The 26,931-nt window shown below is 37.5% G+C and overlaps 1 protein-coding gene across 1 annotated transcript in view; it reads left to right on the top strand.

Annotated features, from left to right (window-relative positions):
- The window catches only part of PPARG (peroxisome proliferator activated receptor gamma), an 85,310-nt gene that overhangs the window by 6,673 nt on the left and 51,706 nt on the right, over positions 1-26,931 (top strand). Inside the window, exons 2-3 of the mRNA XM_003264989.3 lie at positions 22,000-22,227; positions 23,615-23,784. Coding sequence (XP_003265037.1) covers positions 22,000-22,227; positions 23,615-23,784 — 398 coding nt within the window. The remainder of the gene's footprint in view (positions 1-21,999; positions 22,228-23,614; positions 23,785-26,931) is intronic.

Here is a 26,931-nt window from a genome sequence, read left to right as displayed (position 1 = left end):
CATTAGTTTGAATAGCATTCATTGAATATCATTTGAATATTAATTTTAACATCATTTGTTTGTGAGTTACCCAAATCCCTGGCTTCTTCTGCAAATCTGTCCACCTTTTGATACTTCCATTATTCCTTTGAACCTCCAAAACACTTATTTGCTAGCAATGTTTAAAAAAGAGTAGCTTATTTAATTAGCTAATATCTAATATATGAAGCACTTAACATATTAATTGCCTGATATGTAATAGGTGCCAAACATGTCAGTTCTGTCTTCTTCTCATCTTTAAAATGGAAGTTAATACAGACATAATGTCTCCCCTTGGGTCTTTTAAGTCAGATCTTTAGGAAAAAGTAAAATATTCTCATTATTATTATTTTGCTTGCATTAGCAATTAAGTATGCCTGATTTAAGATCACTGGACATTATCTTACTATTATCTACACTTTACCTAAAGCCCTGCCTTTAGTTTTGTAAATAAAATTATAGACCTATTAGATAGATTGAGCAAGTTTGCTTAGTGGATTAAAATATGATGCTAATAAGAGCCAAAGTGAGTTTGATATTGGGATGGCCAGATTTACACAGAAGTCTTTGCCATTTACAAAGAGATCTGTTTGCCATTGATACAGCCACATTTCTAGCCGCAGTTACCCAAGATATGTAAACAGTTAACTCAGGAGAAACCAACTCAATTTTCAGGTATATGCCATATACAAAATCTCAGCACCTTTGCTATTATATACACTTAGTATTATTTCTTAAGCAATATTGTGTAATATAAGGGGCATGTTGATGACAGGGACATGTACCTTTTTCTTGGGATTTCAATATGAATGACCATCCAAATCTTAATCATCCCAATGGCTCCACAGAATTTGGACCCCATGTCTACCAGAAAGCTATCCCTGATTATTTCAGGACATGTTAGTATCTTTCTTTTCCACATTTCTAAAGTACTTACTATCTCTATCACGAGTCTGGTCTCTGTACTTCCTTCTGCTACTAAACATCTCTCACCTTTGTAAGCTTCTCAAGAACCACAATACTATGTGTTTCTTGTAAGGCCTGAAAAACACCTTGCACATAGTATTAGGTGATTAGCTATCTTAATTTGAGGTTTTAGATTACTGATTGAAAATTTACTGAGCTGAAGATATAGACAAAGAAAAATGCCAAAGAAAATAAAATGAGGAAGTTTGGAAAAGAGAAACACTCTAGTAAAATATGATGATAACTTCTAAGAAGCAAGGTTTATAAAATAGATTGTTGATACAAAGAAAACGTTATAAAAAAATGGGTAGCTTGAATGGATTTAACCCCCTAACTTTATTTCATTTAAATGGAATGCCTCAAAAGACTACTCAGCTGATCCAAATATAGTAACTTCCCAAACACAAGACTCTTGACATAGGCCTCAGAATTTGGGGAAAAAAATTCCTGCATTGTTTAAAAATACAGTGTCCTTGTAAAGCAGAATAGGCCTTATATACAAGCCAAATATATCAGTTCCAAAGCAAAAACAAAACTTTTACTACTTATTCTTTTATTTCTTTTCTTTTTTTTTTTTTTTTTTGAGTCAGAGTCTCACTCTGTCACCCAGGCTGGAGTGCAGTGATGCCGTCTCAGCTCACTGCAACCTCTGCCCCCTGGGTTCAAGCAATCCTCCTGCCTCAGCCTCCCGAGTAGCTGGGATTAGAGGCACCCACCATCACGCCTGGCTAATTTTGTATTTTTAGTAGAGACGGGGTTTCACCATGTTGGCAGGCTGGTCTCAAACTCCTGATCCCAAGTGATCCGACTGCCTGCACTTTTCAAAGTGCTGGATTACAGATGTGAGCCACTGTGCCCAGCCTGCTTCACTCTTTTAGATAAAATATACACCCTTTGAATTTTTACTTCCGCCATTTACACTGATTTGAAGTCCTTGGTTGAATATGTATTTAGCCTTCATTGTGCAAGGAAGCTGGTTACAAAAACAGATAGTTTATTAAAATACTTCTATTGGTTTTTAAAAAAGAATAATTTTAATACAGTTTTTTCTCTTCTTTCTTTTTGCTCTTTTTGTTTTTTTTATAGAGACACAGTCTGGCTATGTTGCCCAGACTGGTTTCGAACTCTGGCCTCAAGTGGTCCTCCCATCTTGGCTTCCCAAAGTGCTGGGATTACAGGTGTGAGCCACCATGGCCGGCCTTAATACTGTTTTATGAGTTCTGAATTGAATAATTTTTAAGTGAATGTCCTAAAATTCTATGACAATCCTTTTAACACAACTGGAAGAGTTTCTGTTGGCTTATTTGGTTTGTCTGCATGTTTCCTTCTGTCATCCCCCACTCCTAGGACCCATATGGAACATTCTCTCTTAATTAACTCTTTTATTGAAGTATAATATACATAGAGGAAAAATGTCCAAATCATTTTCACAAGTGAACATACTTGCGAAATTAGCACCCAGACAAAAAACAAAAAACAACAACAAAAAAAAACAGAACAATACCAGCACTCCAGAAGCTCTCTGACTATTCTAATTTCTAACTCATTGATAAGTTTTGCCCAGTTTTGAATTTTATGTAAATAGAATTACACGTTATTTACTCTTTTGTGACAGGATTCTTTTGCTTAGCATTTATTCGTGAGATTAATCACACTACTGAAAGTAATTGTACTTCATTCTCATTACTGTACAGTGTTTCATTGTATAAATATATCACAACATATTTATCCTGCTGTTGATGGGCATTCAGATGGTTTTCAGTATTGCAAATAGTACTGCTATGAACATTGTCCTATAGGTCTCTTAGTGAAGGAGTGTATGCATTCCTGGTAGCTATATGCTTCAGCCAATAATTGAGTACATTGAGCTTCAGGAGATGTTGCCGACAGTTCTGAACAGGACTCTAGAAATCTATACTTCTACCAGAAGTGCATGAGTGTTCTAGCTCTTCCACACCATCACTGGTACTTGGCATTCTCTGTCTTTTTCACGTTAGCCATTCTGGTGGGTGTGTTGGTATCATATTCTAATTTTAATCTCCCCTTTTCTGATGTCTGAAAAGTTAAGCAGTTTAAAAAGTGTTTGTTGTCCATTTGACTATCCTTTCTTGTAAAGTACCTGTTCAAGTCTTTCACCCATTTTTATATTGAGTACTTTAGGTAAACGTTCTAAAGCATACCTTGTCAGATACATGTATTGTAAATATCTTCTCTTACTCTGTGTGCTTTTTCATTTACTTAATAAACAGACATTTCTAATCAATATAGTCTGATATACTAGATTTTTCTTTTACAGTAAGTGCTTTTTATATCCTTTTGAAGAAAGCTTTGCCTACTCCAAGGTTGATAAAGTGTGTTTTTATTTTAAAAGTTTTCTGGTTTTATATTTCACATGTAGATCCATAATCCACACAGAATTGATTTTTGCGTATGTTGTAAGGTAAGGGTTTTTCTCTTTCCATGTGGATATCCAGTTGACCTGCTTCATTTATTGAAAAGATCATCCTTTCCCCACTCCCCAGCAGTGACATTTTTGTCATAAACCAGGTGACCATATAGGTCTGGGATTTATTCTGGACTTACTCTTCTATTGCATTGTATTTTTGCACCAATTAGGATTGCCTTAAGTACTGTAACTTTATAAATAGTTTGATATCTGGTAGTATAAATCCTCCAGCGTTGCTCTTCCCCTTCAAGATTGCCTTGCCACTTGGCCTTTTGAATTTCCTTATAAATTTTAGACTCAGCATATCAATTACTACACAAAAGTGCTGAGATTTTGATTGGAATTGTTCTGAATCTATAGATAAATTGGGAGATAATTGAAAGCTTTACAATACTGAGTCCTTCAATCCATGAACATGGACTACTTTGACTTATTTATTCTTTAATTTTTTTAAATAGTATATTTGAGTTTTCATTATCAAGATCTTCCACATATTTTGTTAGATTTTTTTCCCCTAGGTATTTGATTGTTTTAATGCTGTTGCAAAAATAATTTTTAAATTTCATTTTCTACTTGTTGCTGGCTTATAGAAATATAATTGGTTTTTGAATATTGACCTTGTGCCCAGCAACTTTGCTAAATTATTTTATTAACTACAATGAGTTTTTTTGTGGATTTTTAAAAACACAGTCTGCCTGACATGGTGGCTCATGCCTGTAATTCCAGAACTTTGGGAGGCTGAGGTGGGTGGATCACTTGAGCTCAGGAGTTCGAGACCAGCCTGGCTAACATAGTGAAACCCTGTCTCTACTAAAAATACAAAAAATTAGCCAGGCATGGTGGCACGCCCCTGTAATCCCAGCTACTCGGGAGGCTGAGGCAGGAGAATTGCTCTAACGCCAGAGGTGGACGTTGGAGTGAGCTAAGATAATGCCACTGCACTCCAGCCTGGGCAACAGAGTGAGACTCTGTCTCAAAAATAAATAAATAAATAAACAAAACGAACAACAACAACAAAATACAGTCATGTCATCTGTAAGTAATGTTAGTTTAGTTTTATTTCTTCTTTTCCAATTATTCTTTGTCTTTTTCCTTTGTTGCATTGGATGGATCTCCAGTATAGTGGTGAGTAGAAGTAATGATAGTATCATTACCTTGTTGCTGATCTCAAAAGGAAAGCTTTAAATATTTCACCATCAGGTATGATGGCTACTCTAGGATTTTTGTTTGTTTATTTGTTTCTTTTTTATAGATATTCTTTAGCAGACTAATGAAGTTCCCTCTCCTTCCTAAGAGGTTTTTTATTTTAAAAAACATTATGAGTGAATGTTGAATTATATCAAATGCTTTCATAGTTTGTTGTTGTGGTGGTTGTTTTTGAGACAGGGTCTCACTTTGTCTCCAAGCTGGATCATGGCTCACACCAGCCTCAACCTCCTGGGCTCAAGTGATCCTCCCACCTCAGCCTCTTCCAGTAGCTGGGACCACAGCACATCACCACACCCAGCTAATTTTTAAAAAACTGTTATAGAGACAGGGTGTCACTGTGTTGTCTAGGCTGGTCTTGAACTCTTAGGCTCAAGTAATCCTCCCACCTTGGCCTCCCAAAGTGCTGGGATTACAGGTGTGAGCCACTGTACCTACCCTAGAATATTTTTTATAGTGCTCAGGAGAAAGATTAAAAGTATGAAAAGTATCTACTATGTATACTTTAATATCATATTGTAATACATTTTAAGATACTATATAGTATAATTAGTGAAAATCTTCAAATCAGCTCATAACCACTAGTGATCTGGCTGTATCTGTTTTGACACTTTTGTTCTCAGTATCTGTTTGGCTTAAGACTCTTGTCTTCTCATTAAGAGTGCTTGACACAGTACATTGAAAACATAATTTCAAAAGAGCATAGAGTATCACATGGTTTTGCCAGACTAAACAACTCTGAGTAAGAAAGTGGCTTTCCCCCTATGGTAATGCCAAGCTACTAGAGGACCTTCAGTAGTAAAGTATGATTTAAAACCCTGACCCTATCTGTCTTTTCCCAGTTGCAGGAAGTCCTTTATAGTGTTTGAGGGTGACAGCAGGGAAACAGTACTCTGGCAGATCTGTGGTGGCTCCCTCCTTTCTGAGTCATTACACACTCTTCTGGATCATTTCTTTCATTTTTCCTTTTCCTCTCCTCTCCCCTATTTTCATTCCCCTATCACTGCGAAGCCAAAACCAAAACGTGGAGGGGGAGCTAGCCGGGGAAAACATTCCAGCTTCTTTTTTCTTATCTAAACACCATTCTTCTTCTTTTTTATTTTTTAATTAATAACTTTATTTTTAGGGCAGTTTTAGGTTCAGAGCAGAATTGAGCAGAAAGTACAAAGAGTTCCCATATACTTCCTGTCCCCCACCGTGCACAGTCTCCCCCACTATCAACATCCTGCACCCAAGTGGTACACTTGTTATAGTCAATAAACCCCCCACTGACACATCATTATCACTAAAGTCCATAGTCTACATTAAGATTCACTCTTGGTGTTATATTCTCTGGGTTTGTACAAATGTATAAGCACACATATCCACCATTGTAGTGTCATACAGAATATTTTCACTGACCTAAAAATCCTCTGGGATCCACCTGTTCATTCCATTTTCCCCCTAACTTCTGACTACCACTGATCTTTTTCCTGTCTTGATAGTTTTGCCCTTCCCAGAATATCATATAGTTGGAACCATACAGTATGTGGCCTTTTCAGATTGACTTCTTTCACTTACCAATATGCACTTAAGGTTCTTCCATGTCTTTCCATGGCTTGATAGCTCATTTATTTGCAGCACTGAATAATATTTCATTGTTTGGATGAGCCACAGTTTATCCACTCAGCTACTGAAGGGTGTCTTGGTGCTTCTAAGTTTTGGCAATTATGAATAGCGATGCTATAAACACCTGTGTGTGGGTTTTTTGTGGACTTAAGTTTTCAACTGATTTGTGTACCTACCAAGGAGTGTGATTACTGGATTGTATGGTAAGAATATGTTTAGTTTTATAAGAAATGGCCACACTGTCTTCCAAAGTGGCTGTACCATTCACCAACAAATGAGAGTTTCTATTGCTCCACATCCTCATCAGCATTTGGTGGTGGTAGTGTTTTAGATTTTGGCCATTCTATTTGTAGTGGTATCTTGTTGTTTTAGTTTGCAGTGCTCTAATGACATATGATGTTGAAGATCTTTTCACATGTTCACATGCCATCTATATATCTTCTTGGATGAAGCATCTGTTCAGGTATTTTGCTCATTTTTAAAACAGAGTTGTTCACTTTCTTATTATTGAGTTTTAAGCGTTCTTGTATATTTTGGATAACAGTCCTTTATCACAGTAGTCCCCAACCTTTTTGGCACCAGGGACCAGTTTCATGGAAGACAGTTTTTCCATGGACTGGGGTGGGGCGGGAATGGTTTCGGGTGAAACTGGTCCACCTCAGATCATCAGGTATTAGATTGTCATACGGAGTGTGCAACCTAGATCCCTTGCGTGCACAGTTCACAATAGGGTTTGTGGTCCTATGAGAATCTAATGCAGCCACTGATCTGACAGGAGGTGGAGCTCAGGCTATAATGCTTGCTCATCAGCAGCTCACCTGCTGTGCAGCCTGATTCCTCCCAGGCCATGGACTGGTACTGGTCTGGACCTGGAGGTTGGGAACCCCTGCTTTATCAGATGTGTTTTGTACAGATACATTCTCCCCGTCTGTGGCTTGTTTTCTTATTCTCTTGACACTGTTTTGCACAGAGCAGACTTTTTTTTGATTTTAATGAAGTCCAGATAATCAATTATTTCATGGTTCATGTCTTTGGTGGTGTGTCTAAAAAGTCCTATCTGTGCTCAAGGTCATCTAGGTTTTATCCTATATTGTCTTCAAGGAGTTTTATAGTTTTGTACTTTACATTAGATCTTTGAGTTAATTTTTATGAAGAGAGTAAGCTCTATGTCTAAATTTTTTTTTTTTTTTTTTTTTTTTGCATGTGGATGTCCAGTTGCTCCAGCCCCAGTTGTTGAAAAGACTGTCTTTGCTCCAGTGTATTACCCTGGTTTCTTCATCAAAGATCAGCTGACTACATTTATGTGGCCCTATTTCTGGGCTCTGTATTCTGTTCCTTTGATTGATTTGTCTATTCTTTTGCCAGTACCGTACTATCTTAATTACTTTAACTTTCTAGTAAGGCTTGAAGTCAGGTAATGTCAGTCTTTCGACTTTATTGTTCTTCTTTAATATCGAGTTGGCTATTACGGGTCTTTTCCTTCTCCATATAAACTGCAGAACCAGTTTGCCAATCTCCACAAAATAACTTGCTGGGATTTTTACTGTGATTGCAGTGAATCTATAGATCAAGTTGGGATAAATGACATCTTGACAATACTGAGTCTTCCTATCCATGAACATGCAGTGTCTCTCCATTTATTTCATTCTTTGATATCTTTCATCAGAGTTTTGTGGTTTTCCTATATAGGTTTCATATATATTTTATTAAATTTATACTTAAGTATTTTAGTTTTTGGGATGCTAATGTAAAACAAAACAGGCATTATGAGGAAAATGTAATGTCTGTTTGGGGGTAATGTGTTTTTAATATTAAATTTCACTTGTTCATTGCTAGTATATAGGAAAGCATTATGACTTTTGTATATTAACCTTGTATCCTGCAGCCTTGCTATAATCACTTACTAGGTCCAGGAGATTTTTTTTTTTCTGTTCTTTTGGATTTTTTTATGTAGAAGTCATGTCATTTGCAAACAAAGACAGTTTTATTTTTACCTTCCCAATCTGTATCCGTTTTATTTTCTTTTCTTGTCTTGTTACATTAGCTAAGACTTCTAGTATGATGTTGAAAAGCAGTAGTGAGAGAAGATATCCTTGCCTTATTCCTGATCTTAGTGGGAAAGGTTGAGTTTCTCACCATTACATATGATGTTAACTATACGTTTTGTTTGTAGATGTTCTTTCTCAAGTTTAGGAAGTTTTCTTATTTTGTCAAATTCTTTTTCTGCCTTTATTGATATGATCATGTGATTTTTCTTCTTTAGCCTATGGGTGTGATGGATTACATTAATTTGTTTTCTAATGTTGAACCAACCCCACATACCTCAGCTAAATCTCACTTGGCCATGGTGTATAATTCTTTTCATACATTATTGGATTCAATTTGCTGATATTTTGTTAAAGATTTCTGCATCTCTGTCCATGAGAGATTGGTCTATAGGGTTTATTTTCCTTGTAATGTCTGTTTTGTTTTAGTATTAGGGTAATTGTAGCCTCATTGAATGAGTCAGGAAGTATTCCCTCTGCTTTTATATTCTGAAAGAGATTTCAGAGAATTGGTATAATTTCTTCCTTAAATGTTTGGTAGAATTCACCAGTGAACCCACTCTGGTGCCTTCTGTTTCAGAAGGTTATTAGTTATTGATTCAGTTTCATTAATAAATGTAGGCCTATTCCATTTGTCTATTTCATCTTGTATGAGTTTTGGAAAATTATGTCTTTCAAGGAATGAGTTCATTTCACCTAGATTATCAAATTTGTGAGCATAGAGCATATTATCCTTTAATGTCAATGAGATCTGTAATGATACCCCTCTTTCATTTCTGAATAACTTTCATTCATTCTTCACGTGCTAGACAAAGTTAACTATAAAGTTAGCTCACCTGCTATGCAGCCTGATTCCTCCCAGGCCATGGACTGGTACTGGTCTGGACCTGGAGATTGGGAACCCCTGCTTTATCAGATGTGCTTTGTACAGATACATTCTCCCCGTCTGTGGCTTGTTTTCTTATTCTCTTGACACTGTTAGTAGAATTTCAACTAAACCAAAGCAACTGTTCAACAGATTTAGCCTTAGTCCTAATTAGATTATTAGTAACATCTCCCTTTAGAAATGTATGAAGGTACTTTTAGCAGAGGAACCAAGCTTGAGCTAGTTTGACCATAATGAATTTTTGCTGAGGAAGCAGAAATGTTTATATTGGTGAGGGCATAATCCTGTAATCTTTTCTGTGTCCTGACACCTCAGGACCAGCGTAAGCAAACTCCCTAGACAAGATGTGGCTCATGCAAGAGAAAGTATGCTTTTGAAAATGAACATGGGCCAAGCATAGTGACTCATGCCTGTAATCCCAACACTTTGGGAGGCTGAGGCGTGAGGATTGCTTGAGCCCGGGAGTTTGAGACCAGCCTGGGCAACATAATGAGACTTTGCCTCTATGAAAAAAAAAAAAAAAAATCAAAAAATTAGATGAATGTGGTGGCGAGTGCCTGTGGTCCCAGCTACTTGGAAGGCTGAAGTGGGAGGATCACTTCAGCACAGGGGGGTCGAGGCTTCAGTGAACCATAATTGTGCCACTGCACTCCAGCCTACGTGGCAGAGTGAGACCCTGCCTCAAAAAAAATAGTAATTTAAATAAAATATGATAAAAAAAAGGTCTTTCTTTTTTTTTTTTTTTTTTTTTTTTTTTTTGAGACGGAGTGTCGCTCCGTCTCCCAGGCTGGAGTGCAGTGGCACGATCTCGGCTCACTGCAACCTCCGCCTCCCAGGTTCAAGCAATTCTCCTGCCCCAGCCTCCCGTGTAGCTGGGACTATAGGTGCTGGCCACCATGCAAGGCTAATTTTTGTATTTTTAGTAGAGATGGGATTTCACCATATTGGTCAGGCTGATCTCGAACTCCTGACCTCAGGTGATCTGCCCGCCTCAGCCTCCCAAAGTGCTGGGATTACAGGTGTGAGCCACCGTGCCCGGCTAAAACATGGTCTTTCTAATACCCTTTGTGGATCTGAATTTGAAAATTTCCTGTGAGACCTTCTGGCTTATTATAAAGAAATTTGCATCTAAAGATGCATATTGGAATGTTTCGATCTCAAAGCTATCAATGGGAAATCAAACTGCAGAAACATCGAATTTGGTTTTGAATATAGTCTAAGTAGACAATAAAATGAAAATACATTTGTTTATATTGAAGAAGCAAATGACACACCAAATAGTTAATTTCTAATAGTTTTCTTTTTTTTTTTTTTTTTTTTTTTTTTTGAGACAGTGCCTTGTTGTGTTGCCCAGGCTGGAGTGCACTGGCATGAACTCATCTCACTGCAACCTCCATCTCCCGAGTTCAAGTGATTCTCCTGCCTCAGTCTCCCAAGGGCCTGCGCCACCATGCCCAGCTAATTTTTGTATTTTTAGTAGAGACAGGGTTTCACCATGTAGGCCAGGCTGGTCTCGAACTCCTGACCTCAGGTGATCCTCCCACCTTAGCCTCTCAAAGTGCTGGGATTACAAACGTGAGCCACCACGCCCAGCCTCTAATAATTTTCTTAATTCATGGTGCCCAAAATAAAAGGTTCTATATTCAGAGAAACCATGACAAAATTTAAACTCTAGCCCCAATACCTATTTAACATTGGGCAAGTCACTTAACCTTTTTATGTCTAATATTTTTAATCTGTTAGGTGGTAATAATACTTGTGTATAACAACATAGGACTGTTTACAACAAGCACTTAATAATTGTTAGCTATTGTTACTAAATTCTATTCTGCTGATGGGTTCCAGAGTCTTTTCCTCCTTCACTAAACAAAACTCAGGATACTATGTGAAGGAAAGGAAGTGAGTTGGTAGAATTTATTTTTTAAATGCTTGAGTCAAAAGGAGAGCCATTTGTTGCTGAAGTATCAAAACTATTTTCTGATTTTCTTTCATTTTACTTGAAACTACATTAAAATTTTCTCCAATTTTCCAGATGATTGCATGATAATTCCTTTTAAGAGGATGGTAACACATGCAAGAAATAGACTTACTCCCTCTGTTAGGAGAAATCATGGAAAGATATTACAATTAAAAGATAGTGAATTTTAGCTTAATTTTTACCTTTATCTAAATAACACTTGTACATAGCTACAGCTTTCAGTGAAGAAGAGATACTCATTCCCACAGCTAAATCCTGCTCCTCATAGGCAGTGATTTTAACTCTTTCACATATTTCTTCTGGCATTTACCTTCCTATCTCTAGAATAACATACTTACACTAATGACCAGGCATAGTGACTCACGCCTGTAATCCCAACACTGGTAGGTCAAGACGGGCAGATCATTTGAGCCCAGGAGTTTGAGATCAGCCTGGGCAACATGGTGAAACCTCGTCCGTACAGAAAATACAAAAATTAGCCAGCGGTGGTGGTGCATGCCTGTGGTCCCAGCTACTCGGGAGGCTGAAGTCGGAGGATTGCTTGAGCCCGGGAGTTTGAGGCTACAGTGAGCTGTGATTGCATTCCAGCACGACAGCCTGGGCCACAGAGAGAAACCTTGTCTCAAAAATAATAATAATAATAATAACATACTTATACTATTATTTTTAAAATTGTATTCTTATCCATTGACTTCTTACTGTGGGAGATAATAATTTAGTCCTTTTACTACCATACTCCCTTTTCCAAAACACATACTTCTCCCTCCCCTCCATCTTCACAATGTAGTTACTTGTAATTTGGGGTTAAATCAGTTGTCTATGCTTACATTGTAGTAACTGAAAGTGCCACTTAAGATTGAGCCAAGCAGTGTACTATGATTCTGTTTCCTGTCCTGCTTAGCTATTTACTTTTCTGGAGTTAATTTTTTTCACTTAGTCATTGCTCATTTTGTTGTCATTTCTTGCTATGTACTCATCACTAATTCATCCTCAAACTCTGGCAGAGTAATAAAAACTCCTCTGAAAGTGGTCAAACATATCAGGCATTCTGGTTTCTCAGGTGATCCCACCTGGCCTTCTTCCTCCTGCATTTTCTCTAGGCTGCTCTGCATCTGTAGCCTGCGACTACCTTCCACTTCTCTCCTGTGTTTCAGATCCTTTGTTTCCTGGTCCCATCTTTTCTCTTCCTTGGTTCTGGTGGAGAACTCTGGGAAAGAGTACATGGGAGGTAACTTTTCTGGACACCTTATCATTCTGAAAATGTCTTTACTCTCATACTTGATGGATGATTTGGATGAGTCTAAAATTCTAAGTTGGAAAATTTTTTTCTCTTGAATTTTGGCAACATTGTTCTATTGATTTTCTAGCTTCCAGTGTTACTGTTGAGAAGTTCAATGTCATTCTGATTCCTGATCCTTTCTATGGTATTTTTTTTTTTCCTGTCAGGAAGTACTTATGATCATCTCTATAGAAGAGGTATTACTCTTGACAGTGTTGCTTTCTGTGTGGTTTAAGAAATCCTTTCTCTCTTGGGTTTTGTTACTGTTTTAACCAACATAAGTCCTTGATCTTAGTCATTCTAAGGTTAAAGAAAAACTGAGGAACAACTCAGGAATACGTTTCAAGTACATGTGATAAAAGGCAAATGTGCAGAGGATGATAACTATATGTTTTAAAAAATGGGAAAAAAGAGATAGTCGCAAAGTTCGACATAGGTTAGATCATTTCTAAAACTATATTCCATCACATATTAAACTCCTCAAATATTGCACACTGTGCTTTTTTCTCTCTTTTGTGCATTCTCGTGAACATTAGCCTGTTAGTTTAAGAAGTCTTGCAGTAAACCTATTTAACCTTGCTTAACCTAGCATTGCCTAAATTTACTTGATCACCAGATTTTTTTTGTTTTGTTTTTAATTATTTTTAAAGGAACATTATTAACATATGTATAACACAGTTGGGGAAATGCCAGATAAGACATAGACTTTCCTGGCTGCTAAAGAGCAATTAAGCATTGGAATGAGTAACCAAGAGGAGCTGTGGACTCTCCTTTTCCAGAGGCCTTTAAAACAGGACATCTGTTTTAGGCGTAGTCCTGTTTAAACAATAGGGCTTTGCTGGCGGTTCTTCCTCTTCCTGTCCCCTAGTGGTAGTGCTGGAGGCTTTTAGCCCACCTTTTATATGACTGTAGTACTCTGGTGACTAATGTGTACACAAATTACTGTTATACTATTAATATTAATTATATTTATTGAGAACTTATTAAGTAACCAGCCCTATGGTAAGTGCTCTACATACATTATCTAATTTAATCCTCACAACTCTAGGAGGGAGACAATATTAATATTCTACAGATGGAGATTAGATATGAAGAGATACGAACTTCCAGCAATAGGGTTGGATTGGAATCTCGGGCATCTGACATGGAGCTGTGCCCATCCTTCTTCACTGTTAATGTTCAGAACAGCAAACGGCACAAAGCAAACGAACAAATAAAATTTGTATATCTGTACTTACTATGTAAAAACGAACCAAGATAATGCTTACTTTATTAGACTATTCAAGACTATTCCCTAAACCTTTTGATTAATTCAGAGTTCATGACTTTTGTTAGAAACAAATTCTGTTACAGATGTAGTTCTTCGCATTTTATTCTGTGATAATTTGCCATCCAGGAAATGGTTCCTTACATGAGACTTTTTCCCTCATAAATTTGATGACATTCATATACATTCACAGAAGACCCCCTAAAAATAAATCTGGATCTGTGAAAAGTGGCAAAGGTTAAAAGTCCCATTTTCAGCGTATTTACATATAGTAACAACTTGATAACGCAGCGCTGAGAATGCCAGGCTCAGAGGAGCCAAGCTGGGCTCCCGTCCAGTCAGCCTCTAGCTCACCAGGAAACCCTGAGCGGGTCACTTTGCCTCATTTTCTTTATCTGTCAAATGAGAACTCAGATGATCTCAAAACAGCCTTTTCTGCTCTAGTGTTTCAGGATGATTCTTGTCTCTGGATGTCAGCTGTCATGATGGGAGAGGAATTAGTAAATTCCCAGGTCAGTTTACACTGCAGAGTGATCTTGATCTGCATGAATCAGTAAGGATGGGCTGGATAAACAAGTTGGAACCACAGTTATGAGTACCATGACATTAACCTGAAACAAATGAGAAGGGATTGAAAAATCAGCGGTTAAGTGTCTTTTAAGGTCGTTTCCAACAAAACTACAAAGGACCTATGAAAGACTTTTCAGGTACATACTCTTGTTGCCTGGCTGAACACATTTCTCTAATAAAGCTTTCATTTGAGAGTTACTCTTCATAGTACATCCCCTGCCCCCCTGCCTGCCTGGCACATCATAGGTATTCAGTAAAGGTTTGTTGGAACTGTTAAATAATTGTTTAATATAGAACTGGAAGATCAGGAAGAAATAATGTTTTCTAACCAGTATCCACTGTAAAGTCACAAGTGTGGGCTATGGAGCTTCAGACCATCTGGATTCAATGCCAGTTCTACTGCTTAGTTACTGTGTACTTTTAGGCAAGTTACTTACTTCCGGGTCCATGCCTCAGTTTTCCCATCTTTAAGGTAAATTATAAGTGCACCTACTTCCTCAGGCTGGTTGTGAGGATTAAATGACGCAATCCAGGCACAGTATTTGGCGTAGTACTTTGCACAGATTTAGTGTCCTGTTAGTATTAGCTAATGTAAATATGAAGAAGATGTAACATTTTACCAGCTATTCTTATCATAGTTTTTCTTTTCTTTTCATGAGGGACAACATAAAACCCCAAAGGTAAAGCATATATTTCTGGTGTTCAATTTTATAATTTAGCATCTTTTCCAACCCACTTCCATACTCCCAAATAATAATGCCTATCAGATTAAAGAAGTTACTTTATTTTTGCATGAAATTGGTTGTATTTTTGTTGAACTACTTCATCCTTTGAGTATTGTGAAAAGTCTGCGCATTGACTATAATAGCATTTAAAGCCAAGTTTTAAGGTCTAACATAATGGCACACATCCATGTCCTTTGCTCACAAGTTCTGCCTAAAGACTTGCCAGCTTAAAACACTCTAAAGGTTGTGAAATTAATGGATATACCACTGATGCAACACAACTCAGTGTCACCAGCTGGGCAGTTAAGACACGTTCTTGTTACTGAGAAGGGCTGTTGTTCATGCAAATATTTTGTTCATTTGTTCTTTCATGGGTAATTGCACGGAGTAACAAAAAACACCTCCTCAACTTACAGCTTGGCAGAAACAGTAGCTTATGTTTTCTAGAGACAAAATTAGAAGCAGGCTTTCTGGACCCATCTCTAAGTCAAAATAAAATAAAATGTCTAGGGAACCACTGTGCCTCCCAGTAACTATGGTCCATGGAATAATGTTGTTTAGGTCAAGGTGTCCCAGAGTAAAAGGGAAGGGAGAAGGGCAGGGGGGAGGGGGAAAAGTGTGTTTGGGCAATGTTTTCATAGAGGTGAAGAGGCAAGCTATTTTTCTTTCTTACTTTGTCTTTCAACTTAGAAAAATAAGAAAACCATCTAGGATCACAACCTTCCTCTTGTAATCAGCAAAAGAGAAAAAACTGAATATACGTCGTTGAGAGGGAACGGTTATGGCTTAAGTTGTATTTTATTGATAATGTTGAAGATTAACATTTTTTGGAGGGAACTTAAGTCTTAACAAAACTAAACTATTGAGAAAGTATTGTTATTTTTCCATCTTTAGTAGCAAAATGAAAATTTACTCTTCTGCATAAAATATGATTGTCAATTGGCAAGAATTTGGTAAAAAAAAAAAAAAAAAAAAAACTGTGCATAAAAGATGCACATGGGAAAATAGAATAATAAGATGCTGTCCTTTTGCTCCAGGCTGGAAGTCTAATGGTGGAGATAGTTATACAGATAATTATATCTGAGTTAAAGGAGGAGGTACAAAGTGCTGTGGGAACACAGAGAATGGAGTGTTTTTAAGTTGGAGGATTCATAGATGGTTTTACGGAGAAAGTAGCATTTGGACTGGGTTTTGAAAGACAAGCAGGCTTGTGGAATGAAGAGGTGAGGAGCAGGAAGAAGACACAGCAGCCTTGGTAACCTGCATGACTAAAAGAGGCAGGGCATGTTTAACCTGGGCAGATAGTATGATATGCCCAGCCACCAGATATGCCAAGAATGGGAGCGAGGTCTGGGATAACCAGTGGAAATAAGACTGAAAAAGTAAGTTAGGGCTAAGACATAGACGGCCTTGAATGCCAAGCTAAAAGGTCAGTGTTTCTCCTGCTTTTCCACCAGTATGCCCTTACTAGTAGAGGACAGCAAAAACATACCATTCTTGGGTAGAGGAAGGGAGGAATGAATAGGTGGAGTATGGGGTATGTTTGGGGCAGTGAAACTATTCTGTGTGATCCTCTAACGAATGCATGATATTATGTCTTTGTCAAAACCCATAGAACTTGGCCAGGCATGGTGGCTCACAACTGTAATCCCAGCACTTTGGGATGCAGAGGCAGGTAGATCGCTTGAGGTCAGGAGTTCGAGACCAGCCTGGCCAACATAGTGAAACCCCCTTCTCTACTAAAAATACAAAAATTAGCTGGGCATGGTGGCACACGCCTGTAATCCCCGCTACTCAGGAGGCTGGGGCAGGAGAATCATGTGAACCTGGGAGGTGGAGGTTGCAGTGAGCCAAGATCGCGCCACTGCATGCCAGCCTGGGTGACAGAGCGAGACTCCACCGAAAAAAAAAAAAAAGAAAGAAAAAAAAGAAAAACGTAGAACTATACAACACAAAGAGCAAACCTTAATGTAAATCGTGGACTTTAGTTAGTAATAATGTGTCAATATTGGTTCATCAGTTGTAGCAAGTATACTACACTGTACAAGGTGTTAGTAATGGGGAAAACCATGTTTTGTAGAGAGGGGACAGGAGGCTGGGGAAGGGCTATTATGAGAGCTCTGTACTTTCTGCTCAATTTTTATGTAAACCTAAAACTGCTCTCACAAAAGTAAAGGCTACTGTGAAAAACAAAGCAAAACAGAAAACAGCATCCTTTTAGCCATGAGATGCACTACAAGTAGAAAGTTTTCTAGGAATTTCATATAATATCTTTAAAAATTATATGAACTTTTCCTTCTTTCCTTAACACATAGATGGCTATTTTGACATTAAAATTTTTCCCAAAATTTCCACAATATAATACATGACCCCTAGGGATATAACTTTTGTAATAAGAAGCATGACTTTGGCTGGGCACAGTGGCTCACGCCTATATTCCCAGAAGTTTGGGAGGTTGAGCCAGGAGGACCACTTGAACGCAGGAGTTTGAGATGAGCCTGGGCAACACAGTGAGATGCTGTCTCTTTTAAAAGTGAGGTGGTGGGGGGCGGCGGAGAGAGAGAGAGAGAGAGAAAGAGAGAGAGAGAGGAAAGAAAGCAGCATGGCTGTGATTGATAGGAAGTCACTGAAGTTGTGTGTTAAAAATGAAACAAAGCAAAATTAAACCAGTAAAATCATGAGCAACCAATTTCTCTCCCACCCCAGATATTTGTGCATCCTTATTTTCATTTCCCAGTATTCATACAAAAGCATATCCACTACCTTTAACTCACTTTGTCAGCCTTTATTCCGTATGCAGAAAACTTTGCAATAGCATAGTGAGAAATAGGTGATAAACCCACCTTTGTGGATATTACAATGTAGACAAGGGAAATATACTTTAATATGAAAATAAGTTTTACTAAGAAAAGTAGATACAGAAATGAAAATTGAACCTGCCAAGGAGACAGACAAAGTAAATGGAATGACCTGGGTTAGACAGGTTTGGATGAATTTTGAAACAAAGGACACAGTTGGATGGGTGCCCTGTCCTTAGGAGCACAGACTTGTTTCTGGATGTCATTGAGACCTAGAATGACCTTTAACTATCACCAGTACACATTCCCCTTTTTGGTGTGCAGTGTTGACACTGAAACACAGATAACTTAAGGTTGTTTGGGTACTTATTTACATAGATAGACATGTGAACCCATACGGTACCTAATTAGTCCTCTTTAAACCACAGACGCACATTCACAGGACTAGTCTTGTTTATATTTTCAAGGCTTTTTTTTTTTTTTTTTTTTTGAGATGGAGTTTCACTCTTGTTGCCCAGGCTGGAGTGCAGTGGCGTGATCTCAGCTCACTGCAACCTCTGCCTCCTGGGTTCAAGCAATTCTTCTGCCTCAGCTTCCCGAGTAGCTGGGATCACAGGCATGCACCACCATGCCCAGCTAATTTTGTATTTTTAGCAGAGACGGGGTTTCTCCATGTTGATCAGGCTGGTCTCGAACTCCTGACCTCAGGTGATCCACCCTCTTTGGCCTCCCAAAGTGCTGGAATTACAGGCGTGAGCCACCACGCCTGGCTTCAAGGCATTTTTTCTTATGAAGATCACAGCTGAAATCTTCAATCTTCAACTCATGCAAAAGTTTGCCTTTGGAGTGAATTTCTTGGCAATCTGCTTGGTAAGAAAAAGCAAGTGGTGTTAAAGTGAGAGCATTAAAATAAAATTGCTCCAAAAAAATGATAAATAAATAAAAGAAAAAGGAAAAGCAAGAGGCCCGTGCACAGACACACAGATGAGGGTGGCCCCTCCTCCATAAGCCTGTTTCATCAATGAGAGAATCAAGAGAATACTGTATATACAGAAGAGAGTTTCAAGGTCAGTCTTGAGTTTGAATCTTCTACTTCCTAGCTAGAGGACCTTGGGCAATTCACTTTACTTCTTTGGTCCTAGCTTGCTTATCTATAAAGTGGGAATAATATTTCAGATTATGCAGAAGAAAAGGTAGGATGTACTGGGCACATGGGAAGTGCTTGATCAATACCAGTTTGCTTCCCTCCTTCCCTGCTCCTTCTGCTAAAACTTCACAGCTATCTCATTAAGTCATCAATGTATTTAGTATTTAATAAATAAATATTTAATGAGCACCTACTATGAGACAAGCCCTTGGTTAGCAGTGGGGATATGACTGCAAACAAGAAAGATACGCCTGTCATTTGATGAGTCCTGGAGTTTATGAGCAGCTCATCTCTGTCTCCAGTGTGAGCAGTCCTAAATTTACACAGCTCTCCACTGGTGTTTTTGACCACAGAGTTAACATTTAAAATACGACTGCTTTTTTGGCACCACTTTGAATAATGAACTGTTTTCAGGTAAATAGAGTCCAGGTACCTATTGAAGAAAGTTTTCCAGTCTACACACTTGGTGGCTCACAAGTTCACATGAAGTGAAGCAAAAGAGTTTTGTTGCACTTACTGTGACAATAAATCATGTTTAGAAAAATGCATGTGGCATACGTGATATTGGGCAGATGATTCATGAAACTTGCTATTCTGTGGCCTTAGAATCCATATAAGTATTTTTCCTTTGTCTTTTATGTGTTTTCTTTTTTCTATCTCTGTTTTGTTTTTGTTTTGGAGGTGGTTTAAAATTAATGCTGGGCTAGAGTCTGATTTTGACACTCTCGGGTGTGATCAAATGTTTCCACATATCTCTCTAACCTTTCTATTCTCAATGTGAGGAAAACTTTTTCCTCTTTAAGAAAAGGTGTATCCACAGAAAAGATTATTATTTGAGTAATTTTTCATAGTACAGAAGTAATAATTGAGTAATTTTTCCCTTTAAAATTTTTTATTTTTGTATTAAGAACAAAATTATTTTAGGATGCAATTAAAGAAGAAGTTCATTTACCTAAATTTGATTTGCCAACTTTTCTATTACACAAAAGCATTATAAATACAAGTAGAATAGCAAAAATTTCATCCTAAAGAGAAAAATATTTTGGGCTTCTAATTTCAAGAGAGCAAAATTGTCCTGGAACCCTGTGCACACTTTAAAAACAATCATTAACAGATTGCATCAAACTAGAAACTTCTTCACAGCAAAGGAAATAATCAATAAAGTGAAAAGCCAGCCTACAGAATAGGGAAATCTGTACATCTGATGTGGAGTTATTGATTGCAAATCGTACATCTGATATGGAATTAATATTCCAAAATATATAAGAAACTCAACAAACTCAATCGCAAGAAAACAAATAACCCAGTTAAAAAATGATAAAGGACCTGAATATCCATTTCTAGAAAGAAGACATACAAGTGGCCAACAGATGTATGAAAAGGTACTCACCATCACTAATCATCAGGGAAATGCAAATCAAAACCACGGTGAGATATCATCTCACACCCATTAGAATGGCTGTTATCAAAAACACAGAAGATAAGAAGTGTTGGCAAGGATGTGGATAAGAGGGAACCCTTGTACACTGTTGGCAGGAATGTAAATTGGTATAGTCATTATGGAAAACAGAATGGACTGCCTCAAAAAATTAAAAATAGAACTAGCATATGATCCAGCAATCCTGCTTCTGGGTATATATCCAAGTGAAATGGAATCAGTATGTTGAAGAGCTGTCTGCTCTCCCATGTTCACTGCAGCATTATTCGCAGTAGCCAAGATATGAAATCAACCTGTCAATGGATGAATGGATTTTTGAAAACACAGTATGTATCTGTATATATAAAATATATATACACACATACATATATACACATACAGATATATATGTACACACCCAATAGAATATTATTCAACCTTAAAAAAGGAAGGAAATCCTGTCATTCGCGACAACAGAGATGAACCTAGAGGACATTATGCTAAGAGAATTAAACTGGGTAGTATGTAACACAGAAAGACATACCACATGATCTCACTTATACGTGGAATCTAAAAAAGTCGAACTCATAAAAGCAGAGAGTAAAATGGTGGTTGCCAGGGCCTGGAGGGTGAGAGCAATGGGGAGATGTCAGCCAGAGTTTGAGTTATGCAGGATAAGTTCTGGAGACCTAAGTATAGGTCACCGTTAGCATGGTGACTATAGTTAGTGATACTGCATGGTATATTTGAAATTTGCTGAGACAGTAGACCTTAAATGTTCTCACTACACATATTCACACTCAAAAAGGTAACTGTGTGAAGTGATGAATATGTTCATTAGCTTGATTATGATAATCATTTCATAGTAAATACATATATGAAAACATCACATTGAATACCTTAAGTGTTTTGTTTGTTTTTTGGCTTTTTGGGTTTTTTTTGTTTTGTTTTGCTTTGTTTTTTTTTTGAGATGGAGTCTTGCTCTGTTGCCCAGGCTAGAGCAAGTGGTGTGATCTCACCTCACTGCCACCTCTGCCTCCCAGGTTCAAGTGATTCTCCTGTCTCAGTTTCCCGAGTAGCTGGGATTGCAGGTGTGCTACCACACCTGGCCAATTTTTGTATTTTTAGTAGAGATGAGGTTTCGCCATGTTGGCCAGGCCGGTCTCTAACTCCTGACCTCAGGTGATCCTCCTGCCTCAGCCTCCCAAATTGCTGGGATTACAGGTGTGAGCCACCGTGCCTGGCCTGTATACCTTAAGTTTAAAAATTTGTGTCTGTTATACTCAATAAAGCTGGACAAAATTTTAAATAAATAACAGCAGTCATTAACAGACTCAATTAATGACTTTCTGTAGAAGATAATGAGAGCAGGCCTGTTGGCAAAAAGGCATTTATATGGATACACTGTATATATCTGCACTGTTTCAGGATTCTCTATTATGATACCTGGGTGAAGGGTGACTTCCTTTCTATCATAAAACAGCCTGGACAGCACTAAGAAGGTGGTTATGTTCTTTTCTGTTGTTGTGAGAGCCTAGATGAGATTACTTTGCCAAAGACTCTTTTCATTTCTGTTTCTGAAACTGTGAGATTGCTGTGTTCTCTAGGACTTAACTTCACTGCTAGTCTATTTTTCCTTTCAGAAATGACCATGGTTGACACAGAGATGCCATTCTGGCCCACCAACTTTGGGATCAGCTCCGTGGATCTCTCTGTAATGGATGACCACTCCCACTCCTTTGACATCAAGCCCTTCACTACTGTTGACTTCTCCAGCATTTCTACTCCACATTATGAAGACATTCCATTCACAAGAACAGATCCAATGGTTGCGGATTATAAGTATGACCTGAAACTTCAAGAGTACCAAAGTATGATGTTTATTTTCACTTTTCAGACTACTAGGACTAGAATTGGACTTATCTCTCAGTAACCCTGTAATCAATAATGCTCCAGAGACTAGAAATCTAATAGAGAAGGCATTCACCATTCATTTATTCACCCATTTGTCCATGAAATATTAGGTATCTATGAAATGCCAGGAAGGGAGCTGGCCCCAGGTCAATCTTGCCTTCCCCTCCTCCTTCCTTCCTCTCTTCTTTCCTTTCCTGCTTACTTCCTTCTTAGGGACATTTTCTACCTTGATTACACTGCCAGTTGTATCTCAGGCTAAGAGTCCATCATCCAAACTTTGAATTCTTTTGGCCCCTTATAAGTTAATAAGTAACAATTCCAAGTCACCTTGTATGATATAATTTATCTTCACTATATTACTGCTACTACAGTACATTTTTTCTAGTATGTCCTTTCAGAAGTTTATACTGAAACCTACTTTTGAGCACAAGTTTGTTTTAACATTGTGGCCTATTGATAAATTTTCATGCCATTAACTAAATCAACATCAAAACATCAGACTCAAGAAAAACTAGAACTGCACTTTTTGAGATAAAATGTATTTCTGTGATGCTATTTCCTTGATTTTTATCATGTGTGGGCTGACATGCTGGTTTTCCAAAGCCACCACTATGTAATTGGTGATCATTACTTGACAAGTAAGAACTTCCTGTATTTCTAGTGGCTTTTAAAGATAAATAATATGCTTAGTTATATTTATCTGCAGTTTTCAGTTAGAGCCTAATATGGAAATTTAGTAGCCCTGAGCCTAACTAGTAAAAGGTAGGGCTTACTTCCATAAGTTCCACCACGCTCTGTCGAAGATTATTTCACAAACCACCTCTTTTGATTGAACACTAATGGTAACCTGGGCTCGTATTTTTCATGCACCTCAAGCTAGGCATACCATGACCTTTTCACAGTGGTGTTCCTTCTGTGGTTCTTTTGCAAGAGTTGTTTCAAAGTACTTATAAAATGGAATATTTAAATAAAATGTATAATTTAATATTGTGATGAATACCAAAGACAGAACATTTCCTAGCAAAATAAGCTTCCTTGTCTCAAATCCTCTATGTTGTCTGTTAGAGCTGTAGTATTGCAGGGTACTGGGGGTCATAGAACCACAGACTTAATTCTCGTTCCCATTTTATATTTACGGGTGAGGCTTAGAGATGTTGTAACTTGCCTGTGATTACAAAGCCTTCTTTTTCTTGCCTTAACTCCAGTGTTTTTTCATGTTCCACTGTGCTTTTACACTGAAACAATACAAATACAGCACAAAGGTGTACTATGGGGGCTTGTCCTGTTGCCTTTTTAGGACTGTTTTCATGGGATAATTGTCCTCTCACATGTCTCCATACACAGGTGCAATCAAAGTAGAGCCTGCATCTCCACCTTATTATTCTGAGAAGACTCAGCTCTACAATAAGCCTCATGAAGAGCCCTCCAACTCCCTCATGGCAATCGAATGTCGTGTCTGTGGAGACAAAGCTTCTGGATTTCACTATGGAGTTCATGCTTGTGAAGGATGCAAGGTAATTAAAAAAAAGTCTTCTTCAAAGAAATTGTTGAAACTTTATTATTTCATTTCAGCAGAACCCTTTTTTTAGGTGATACAATATATGAATTTTTTTTCTTCATGGAAGATTCTTGCTCTGTCACCCAGACTAGAGTGCAGTGGCGCTATCCTAGCACACTGCAGCCTTGAGCTCCTGGGCTCAAGTGATCCTCCCACCTCAGACTCCCAAAGGATGATATAATATTTGAAAGCCTAAGAAAGTGGATAAAAGCTGGGCTGCTTTGCCCCACGTTCCTTTCTCCAAATTGATTCTTTGAGACATTGATCTAATTTAATCCTTGCATCTTGCAGATTTTTACAAAAAGGTGACTTCTCCAAGGTGTCATGGCAAGACAGTGATGATCTGGCACCAGGATGCAGATTTCCTGCATTCTCTAGTTGTTTGTTTATTTATTTATTTTTTTGCTATACCATGTAATATTGTATAGACACTAGATTTTACAGATTATTTATATATGCATATCTTTGGATCCCTAGAGCAATCCTGTAAGATTGGGCTTCTTTATGGCCACATTACAGATGTAGAAATTACAGGTTAGTAAAACTTGCCAAGGTCATCCCTTAGTAAGTGGCAGACCTCGGTCTAGACTCTGACTCCTCAAGTGGTGTTGGCTCTCAAAGCAGTGCCTCGTGTTTCCTTATTCCAGCATCAATGTGAGCCACATACACGGACAGGCAAGGAGGTATAACAGTGTGGGAAAGGAGATACTATTTATCCTCACCTCTTTCCTTTGTGAAAAGGGTATTTTGGAAAATTCAGATGTTTAGTAATTTATTGCTTAATTATTAAGAAAATATGTGAATCCACTTATATTTTGATATGCAGTCTTCTAAGGTAATTTTAATATCCACAACAAAAAAAAGTACAATTTATTATATACTCAATGCACAGAATAAACTGTTCATAAATATTCACCTTATAAAATAAACACCTGCTTATTGGGCTTTTTATTCAACATAAAGATACAGAACAACAGTTAGGAAAGCTTTAGGACATCTTGGTTCCTAAATGGATGATGGGCCAAAAAAGGAAACTGATTTTTATTGAATTCTTACTACATGCCAAATACTGCATGAGGTAACGTTTTCATACATCAGTATTTAACCACATCCCACCCAGATTTTCTCATCTATAAAATGATTGTGGCTGAGTGTGGTGGCTCACGCCTGTAATCCCAACACTTTAGGAGGCCAAGGCAGGAGGATCGCTTGAGCCCAGGGGTTCAAGACCAGTCTGGGCAGCATAGCGAGACCCCATCCCTACAAAATTTTTGAAAAATTAACCAGGCATGGTGGCACATGCCTGTAGTCCTAGCTTCTTGGGAGGTTTAGGTAAGAGGATCCCTTGATCCCAGGAGTTCAAGGCTGCAGTGAGCTATGATCACACCACTGCACTCCAGCCTGGGTCACAAAAGCAAGACCCTAACTCCAAAAATAAATAAATAAATAAATAAATAAATAAATAAATAAATAAGATGACACTGAATTAGATGATCTCTAAAGTCCCTTCAATTGAAACAGTTTTTACTCTAAAGGCAACCTAATACAGTGAAAAGGGACAAGCCAGAGGTCGGCTCCGCCACTTTCCAAAGTCACTAGCCAGTCACATACACATTGTATCCTTCATCAGGCCCCCCATGTGTAAAATGACTTGGTTAGATTGGCTACACAAGGTCTTATTCATCTCTAAGGTCTATAATTTCAAAGTGACACTTTGAAACACTCCTGGCAAGAGATGCTTTCATTTAAAACACTAAAACCCATTCATTCTGTAATTTAAACCAAGTTAAAATATTTATGACCTTATATGAAATCATTGTATTAAGTCAATTATCTAAGATCTTGATGAGTAATAAGAACATGTCATTTTATTGACTTAGATTTTTTATTGAGTGTTTTGTGGTTTTATTGAGTTTTATTGTTAGATTTAATGAGTTAGAGTTTATTTTTACTGAGTTGGATACCATTTTTGAGTGAGTAAACTGTTGCTAAATTCTGAGCCATATTTATCTGAAGAAACCATTCTGTTTTGGTCATGTTGATAATTTACAACTATAAATAAATAAAAACAGCATGGTTGGTTTAAGGTTCCACAATAAGTTATTGTTTTCTATGGGCTAGTAAAGCACTTAGAAAACTAAAACCTTTAAGCAACTAGTTCCACCATAATCCTATTAGTCACAAATTTGTGGAAAGCTAACATTACCGAAAACAGCTGAAAATGGAAAGACAAGAACATTGTCAGTAGTTGGTTATAGTGATAAATCTAAGTTCTGAGGGCACTAAAACTTAAAAGCAAGCAGGGAAGAAGAGTAGCAAAAAGAGAAGAGAGAAGAGGAAATCCAAGTGCCTTCAAGTTAGGATTAGAAAGGGTAGAAAGCAGAGAGGGAGAAAAAATACTTAATAAAACCTGAAGACTCTAGGGGAGTCCTTAACCTATCATAGATTAAAAAGCAAACATAGAAGAAAACTAAGCGTATTGTATTACTAACCTGCAGTAATTTGCAAACCATCCAAAATGTGGATTCCAGAATTCCTAGACTAAAATGTAAGGAAGGTTTTACTCACTTGGAAAGGGAAAATAGACATCTACACATTTTAAAGGTAAGAATAAGAAAAATATTATTCTTGGAAAATTTAAACATTTAGTAATATACTACTTAATATGAAGAAAATATGTGAATCCACTTATACTTTGATATGAAGTCTTTTAAAATAATTTTAATATACTCAATGAATAAAATAGCATTTATTATATACTGATTACACAGAATAAATTGTTCATAAATATATACCTTATAAAATAAACCCTGCCTCGGCTGGGGTTTTTATTTGGCGTAAAGATATAGAACAGCAGTTAGGAAAGAATTAGGACATCTTGATTCCTAAATGGATGATGGGTCAAAAAAGGAAACTTTTTTTGAATTCTTATTCTGATTTTTATTGAATTCTTAGTATGTACCAGATACTGTGCGAGGTACATTTGCATACATCATTATTTAACCACATCCTACTCAGGTTTTCTCATCTATAAAATGATTCAGATGTTATTGGTAGGATGTGGTTACATAATGAAACAATATCATTTGGCTTCTTCAAGTAT

The sequence above is a fragment of the Nomascus leucogenys genome, chromosome 21 (genome assembly GCF_006542625.1).
Source record: "Nomascus leucogenys isolate Asia chromosome 21, Asia_NLE_v1, whole genome shotgun sequence".
Taxonomy (NCBI): Eukaryota; Metazoa; Chordata; class Mammalia; order Primates; family Hylobatidae; genus Nomascus; species Nomascus leucogenys.
Note: the sequence above shows the minus strand (reverse complement) of the source record. Positions and strands in the feature narration are given on the sequence as shown.